The sequence below is a fragment of the Plasmodium fragile genome (assembly GCF_000956335.1).
Source record: "Plasmodium fragile strain nilgiri unplaced genomic scaffold supercont1.4, whole genome shotgun sequence".
In the NCBI taxonomy this organism is placed as follows: Eukaryota; Apicomplexa; class Aconoidasida; order Haemosporida; family Plasmodiidae; genus Plasmodium; species Plasmodium fragile.
In genome coordinates this window covers 96,793-104,460 of record NW_012192584.1, presented here as the reverse complement: position 1 = coordinate 104,460, position 7,668 = coordinate 96,793, and the positions used below count along the sequence as shown (strand labels likewise).

At 40.8% G+C, this 7,668-nt stretch overlaps 1 protein-coding gene across 1 annotated transcript; it reads left to right on the top strand.

The window, feature by feature from the left end:
- Positions 1-3,341: 3,341 nt before the first annotated feature.
- Positions 3,342-4,464, top strand: AK88_00475 (uncharacterized protein; the record flags this gene model as incomplete). Its single annotated transcript, XM_012478126.1, has 3 exons — positions 3,342-3,353; positions 3,482-3,793; positions 3,928-4,464. The coding sequence occupies 3 exons, from the start codon at positions 3,342-3,344 to the stop codon at positions 4,462-4,464; spliced, it is 861 nt and encodes a 286-aa protein (XP_012333549.1).
- Positions 4,465-7,668: the final 3,204 nt, after the last annotated feature.

Below are 7,668 nucleotides of genomic sequence, written 5' to 3'. Positions count from 1 at the left end.
AAAAAAAAAAAAAAAAAAAAAAAAAGGGGCGGACACGTACATGTGATGCGGAGAAACGTACAATGGGATGTTTTGGGGTGGAAGGGCAAATCACCCCATGGGGGCGGTAAAAATGACAAATGGCCGCCTCGCCAAATAAATGCAAAAAGTTTGCCCCTCCTTAAGTCATGTGCCAAAGTCAGGTGAGTCAGCAACTTGTGGGAAAAATGCGTAACTCGTTTTATCAGTGGCATTTTTTTTTTTTTTTTTTCAATTTAGCCTCGAATAAAAATATCCCTCATAACTTTTGCTATTAAGAACGTATTCATTTATTTAAGGCATGGGCGTGCGTGGCCATATTATTGGCCATATTATTCACGGTCACTACATAACACTCTGTACCGCTCATACAAATGCATAATACAAAGCCACGCGGAGGCGCTTTTCTACAAAAAAAACTCCACGCGTTAACTACTGAACGTACCTCGTCGCCTCCTATACTTCACTTGGTACCTCTTAAAGTACGCCTTATTCTTAACAACCTTAACATATGCCATTTTGCTTTTTTTTTCCACAAGAAGATAATGTTCCTTCTCTGATGTGACAAAACCGTGTGAATCAGCTGCGTGAAACGATGGGTCAGCACGCAAGGAAGTGAAGAAAAAAAACAAGTAAAATAAAAAAAAAGCGGTTTTGCCTCAAGCGGGAAGCTTTAAAAAGAGGAAATAAGGTTTGTAAAAAATCCTGCATAAAAGCAGAAATGCACAGAAAAATGAAAAACGAAAAATATTAAAGTGAAAAAGGAAAAATGTTTTTTTTGTTCTTCTTTTTTGGAAAAAAATAAAACTGATATGAAAGTGGGAGGAAAAAAACTGGTTGGTCAGAAAAAAAAAATGAATGACCCAACTGCGGAGGGAATATATATGCAAAACTGTTCGTTTTTTTTTTTTTAAACACAAACCAGTTTAAGGGTACAAGCAGCTGTGGGTTAAGGGCTTGCGCATATGTAGAGTGGTTACATATTAGTATCCATACATATATTGTATGTATGGGGCGACGTGAACACGTACCCCGTCGCTTCCCGCCCCACTGCCAATGGTACTGTTTTTTTTTCCTCTCACCAGGTTGAGCGGTGAAAAGAAGCATACCTAGTTGTTACGTTAGGAGCGGAGCATACAATGCGAGCACCATCATACATATATAATACGTATCCACATATACTTTGCGCACAAAAAAAGAAAAAGTGGGCTGTGCTTCTTTAACCCGCCTGACCATTGCTCAGATATTATTTATATATATGCGGAACAGCGCGGGGAGGGAATAAAACATTTTTACACGGCGGTACGCATAAACATGCATACGCGTGCCGTAATCGACTTGGGCACAAGCGACGCGATGCACTTCAGTTACCTCCTTGCATATGGCGGAAGCGTTGGCAGGTGTAGGGGGGAAGAACAGATGCACTCCTTTTTTCAACTCCGTGGGGCAGTGTTTTTTTCCACTCGAGGGAAACAAACTAGGACTACGAAAAAATGACGGGTGTAACATTTGCATATAAATATCTTCCCCACAAATAAATAAAAAAAAAAAAAAAACACCTTACGGGAGGGAGCAGCACTTGATGCAGCCCAAGGGTTATACTTATGAGAAAAAATAGGTCCAATCACAAGTGGTTGGTGCTGCCCACAGAGGGGATGCGCCACTTGTGAACGGTGAACAATTACTGTACCCGCTAGGCTGCATGGCCCCTTTTTTATTTTATATGCCCACCGGGGGGCGCGACATGGCGCCATAACAAAACCAACACGTACTTTATCGACTGCCGTAACACGATAAGGAGATATATGGGTCGCACCATATTATTTATACAATACGTATTGCGCCCCCCACCCTATATACATGCTCCGTCAGGGATTTGTTTAATTGCCCTGCCTCACCGCAAACGCTATATGCTTGTAATAAAATACGTGCCCCGCGGGGAAGAAAGCCAAATGGTGCATAATTTTCATACAGGGAAAAAACAAACTCCCAAATGGGACTGCAATTTGTAGCTAGCCGTTTAAGGTATTCCTTTCCATGCGCGTTGCCCCCTCCGCATCCCATCACCACGGACATATATGTTTTCACACTTTACGGTTTTTCCCTGCCTAGGAGTATATATTAATAAGAGGCGTTGACGGACACATACCGCGCCTTGATAAGGGTTATGCGCACCTGTGCGCTTGGGTGTTCCTTTTATATGAAGGATGAAATCATTTATATAGTACTTTAATTGTTCCCATTCCTCCTTCCTTCTTGGCGACGAAGTCCTGAATGCCACGTAGGGTACCGTTGCACCTCCTGTATCACTATGCGGTTTGAAAAAAAAAAAAGAAAAAAACACTCGCCATCGAGCGCGCCTACGCATCAAACGCACATAATATATACATTTTATTTATAAGAAATAAAATGCCCCCCATTGTACGTTCAAGTTTGTGGGCCAATTTATTATCGCGTTAAGGGATTGCTCCCTCCAACGGCATGGCTGTTACGCACAATTAGTTGATTGGTGACGGGCACATATAAACAATAATGTATGCGCATTTCGCTTCCCAGTTAGCGTTTTCTTTCTTTTTTTTCCCTTTAAATGCATTTCCCCCCCATTCCCGTATTATAACCTTCAGGTTGTATCTAATTGTTCGGAATCTCTGCACGTATATTTACGCGGCTTTCCCATTTGAGGGCAAAAAAAAATAAAATAAAAAAGTTATGACGTGTTCAGGCGATTTCTCTACAATTATATGTACGCATTTTTTTTTCCTTTTTTTTTTCTTTTCATTTCGGCTTAGGGCGTATTTTCTGTAAAAGAGTTTTTTTTTTTTTTTAACTTTTCCCTTAAAGTTACACTATGCTTTTTAATTTTTATTTTACTCTTTAGAAGTTTTTTTTTTTTTTTATCTATAGTAAGGAACGAAAACGCGTTTTTCTCCTTGCGAATGATAAGCCCCATTTTCGCAACATAAAAAATTGTTCTTCCTCTCACCAAAGGGAAAGAAGGAAAAAAACAAAAAAAACAGGAGCTCGGTTGATTCGCCGTCGCATGCCAGTAGTAACACATAGTATATTATATACAGTTTGGTCTTCCCTACATCATTACGTTTCGTTAATCGAAAAGAAGCAAAACATTCCCCCTGCCCCTGTACCTACGTGAAGATTTACTCCACACAATGGTAAGCATGCCTGCAAATATGTATTTTGTTAAGAGGCGAATGAGAATCGCGGCCTTATCTGCGCGGTTACAGAAAAAAAAAAAAAAAATTGAAGAAAAGCGATTTGCTTGACTCCAGCTGAGAGGCTTGATTTGGTGAAACCAATTTAGGCAAATGCAGGTGGTGGTGGGTGGGTACCTCTTCACGAGCGGCATCCCCTGTATTCTGTTGCACTCTATTTTCCGCCGCATATTGTTTTCCGCTCTACTTCACGCTGTTCCTCTTTTTTTTTTTTTTTTTTTTCCTCCTCGAAGGCGAAAGATAAAAAGCAACCTAAGAAACCCTCGAAGAAAACGCCAGCGCCGTGCCCGCTGAGCAACAAAAAAACTGTGAAGAAGGATATAAAGAAGGAAAAGAAAAAGGGAATTCGAAGCAACCCACTGATCTTCGAGAAAAAAAAGAAGAGTAACATAATCGGTGTGGGTGTTCGCGCGAAGAGGGACCTATCCAAGTACATCAAGTGGCCCAAGTACATTCGAATTCAGAGGAAGAAGAAGATTTTACTTGAAAGGCTGAAGGTCCCCCCCTCCATTAACCAGTTTAACCACACGCTGTCGAAGAGCCAGGTATGGGCACACGTGAACCTCGCTCAAGAGGAGAGAAGCAACAGCGATTGTTACTTTCTCCATCTATGCCATTTTGTTTTGTTTTATACCTACCCACATTATGCATTTACTGCCCGTTATCTACTGCCTGACAGACCCAAGATCTGATGAACTTTCTAAAAGGATACAAGCCAGAGACGAAGGAGGAGAAGAAAAAGAGGCTTCTGAAAAAAGCCAAAGATGCATTGAACAAGGTAGTATCTAAAGACAAAAAGCCCCTGATGATAAAGTACGGAATTAATCACATCACCAAGTTGGTAGAGAGAAAGAAGGCTAACCTTGTGGTGATTGCCAACGATGTCTCTCCAATCGAGTTGGTACTCTTCTTACCCACCTTGTGTCGACTGAAGGATATTCCTTACTGCATTGTGAAGGACAAAGCTACCCTAGGAAGACTTGTTCATAAAAAAACAGCCACAGCCATTTGTGTACAGAATGTTTTAAAAGAGGACCAGGAAAAATTGGATTACTTTGCAAAAATATGCAGAGAGAATTTCAACGACAATGTAGACATTAGAAGAAAATGGGGAGGCCAGAAAATGAGCGCCAAGTCCATGATGCTGAAGAAGCTCAAGGACAAGGCGAGGAAAATTGAGGAGGCCAAGAAGAAGGAAATTTCCGCCAAGCTGTAGGGTTTTGAAGGGTAAGGCAGAGGAAAATGTGCTTGCTCGTAATGCAACCGCTTGTGTGTTGTGCTGGCTCGTAATGCAACCACTTGTGTGGTTGTGCTGGCTCGTAATGCAACCACTTGTGTGGTTGTGCTTCCCCCTTCCGCGCATTTCCGCAAATATGTGTGTTCATCCCGTTTGGTAATGCACTTTTTATATGTATCTGTGCACACCTGTTACGTGAATTGTTCATATTTCTGGGGGGGTTGTTAAAAAAAAAAAAATGCCCTTCTTATTAGCGGTTCCCCAAAGTGTAAACTACCCACGCCCCTGCTGGTTTAGCCACAGTGGACACATTCGACTCGAACATGCTGTGTCAACTGCTAGAAATCAGCTAAAATAATTTCATAATTTTAGGAACCATTGAAAGAATTGTTTAATTTTTTTTAGTGGGCCGTATTTATGAGCACAATTTGTTTCGCGCGCAATAGAAGTTAATCCCCCTTCCACGTGATGGGCGTGATTTTCCCTCTTTGTGCTGCATCCCCCCCTTCTGTGTGCATATGTACTGTTTATAAAAACAAAAAAAAAAAAAAAAGCACTCACGTTTGTTTATCTCTGTGTACGTGGGATATCATGTGCATAGGTGCAAAAACACCAACGTGTGTACTATTTTTACATACCCCCCAAAAAAAAAACGGGCGCCATTGAGAATAATTATCATGATGAAAATTTTCAGGAAGTGCCGTCTGAGTTATACATGTTGACGATAATAAAAAAATATCTGAACATAATTATTTTCAATGCGCTTGGAGAGAGAGGTGGCATTTTTGCCGTCATGACTTTTCCCCCTTTTTATTTTATTTTTTTTTTGCGGCGTTTTATTTTGTATCACTTTGTTCGTTCTCAACTATATAGGTAAGCAACGGAAGCACGCTGATGAGTCAATAAAAGACAAAACAACAGGGAATTGAAAGAACAACGCACAACGTAAGAACTCACCACGCGCATACTTTACATGAATGTTATATGTCCTCATTTGGTATATGTGGGGGACTGCTTCAGTAAGGAATAATCTCCCCCCTACCCGCCTTTTCCGTGATGCTGATACTTTTTGGTTGACTAGCTAAAAAAAACGTGTGCAGATTTTTTTTTTTTTCACAACCGTTTGGCAATTTTTTACCTGAACAGTCAGGTAAATTAGGGTGTCCTCCCAAACGGTAGTGGAAAAAAAAGGGAAAAAAAAAGTGGCAAAAAAAGGAAAACAAAAAAACAGTGGAGTCTTAAGACAAATTCAAATGGATCCGCAGAGTGAGATGCGAACACCCGGTTCGTAGGAACGTGTCCAGTATAGGTTCCCCGATGCGGCTGAGCGCGTGTAGCTGGGTAATGACGAATTGCTTCGCGTTCGTCTTCACTTCTCTTTCCCCTTCCCCTGTGCGTTTTCTTTTTTACTTTTATATTACCTTATTTTATCGTATCGTATTATATATCGTATTTTTTTCCCTTTCTTTCTTTCTTTTTTTTTTTTTTTTTTTTTTAACTTATAAAAATTTTTTCACGAGTCCCCGTTCGGGGTTAAACATATGTGCTTACACATACACAAGTTGTTCATGCGGGCGACATTGCGACTCTGCTTGAACTGTCCATTTTGCGAGTATTGAGAAGCGTTTTTATTGTTAAAGGAGTTGTAGTTACCACTCTATGACGCAACGATAAAAAAAAACCTTTTAAATGAAGGAGAACTCACCGATGTATTTTTTATGCGAGTATATGGAGGATATCCGTGTTGATCGTTGCTCAGTTGACTGTCCCCTCGCAGCAGACAGGAGAACAAAGGAACAAAACGAATGGAAACGGATAATCGAACGAACCGTGAAGGGGCTCGTCATTCTGGTCACAAAATAAGCGCGTAGGTATACCATACGGGTATAAAACGCCCCCCTTGTGGTAATTAAACAGAAGGCCTCAAGGTCTATTTTCCAGGGGGAGTAGAGGGGCATATCGACATGGTGAGAGGTTTGTTCAAATCAGCCGATAAAGAGAACTGCCCTCCGTTACAAGAGAAAAAAAAAAAAAAAAAAAAAAAAAAAAACAAGTAGCCACCCATTTTAACAAAGTGAAATATGAACCATCCCCCTCACATCGACAAAAATTATATGGAACAAAACTGCTTGGGCGTGGAAAAAAAGTCCTGCAACCAACCGCTTTGGAGTATTTTGCCCCCTGCCTCTGTATGCACCTGCATTTAAGTAACCATGGTGACAAGCCACCTCTTTCATGTGGCCCTTTCAATTTTAAATGGCCCATCCGAGAGGTACATTTGATGCGTTTAAAAAATTAACCACGAATATTTTTTTCCACTCCAATGAAACATAAAAATGAAATGAGAGATTTGTGCTGCTATTTGTAATTTACTTTGCACAAGCGTGAAGGGGACTCGCCGCAAGGGTCTGCGGCGGTGCATCCTTTTTTCCCCCCGCCTCCGTTTTCCTTCGCACGCGTGCCATATATAATATAAACAGATGGCGGTTAAAAAGAAATAAAAAAAAACAAAAAGCGAAACTGCGTGGAGTGTTCATAATTTTTTTGTTTATTTATTTTTGCAAGAATTGATTCACCCCAATTTTGCGTATTCATGTATGAGGATGCGGCAGGTCGGTCACCATTGCGACGGAGTACCTCGCTGACAGGAGAAAATGAAATAAATTTGTTTTACTTCACTTTATTTTGATTTTCCCTTTTTTTGCATTGTGAACGTGGTGAAGGCTCTGCGCAGGATAAGTGTCATCCAGGGCAACTTCACCATTCATTCCTTTGACCGACCCCCAACCTAGCCGCTTTTGTTGCTTGTTGCTTTTTTTTTTTTTTCCATCTTGGCAGGAATGACGAGAGGTAGTACTGACGTAGACTGTATATAATACTATACTTGCTCAGCTCGCCTTTGTTCCCTCCTGCGTACAAGTGAGAGGAAGTAAATGTTTTGAGTTGCCTCCTGTTTGTTATACGCGCAGTAGTACTACCATGCTACCCCACATGATTGCTTAAACGTTCATGTTAGCCCCATTTTCGTGGCCCTTCCATTTTACATAAAGATCGTGTACACGCATATTACGTCATTATGTTCAGTTTTGTAAATTTTGTACATTTCCTAAACGAAAACAAAAAGACCCATGGCATTCGTGCACGCATGATGCCAGGGTTCTCATTTGAAAAAAAGTATGTATA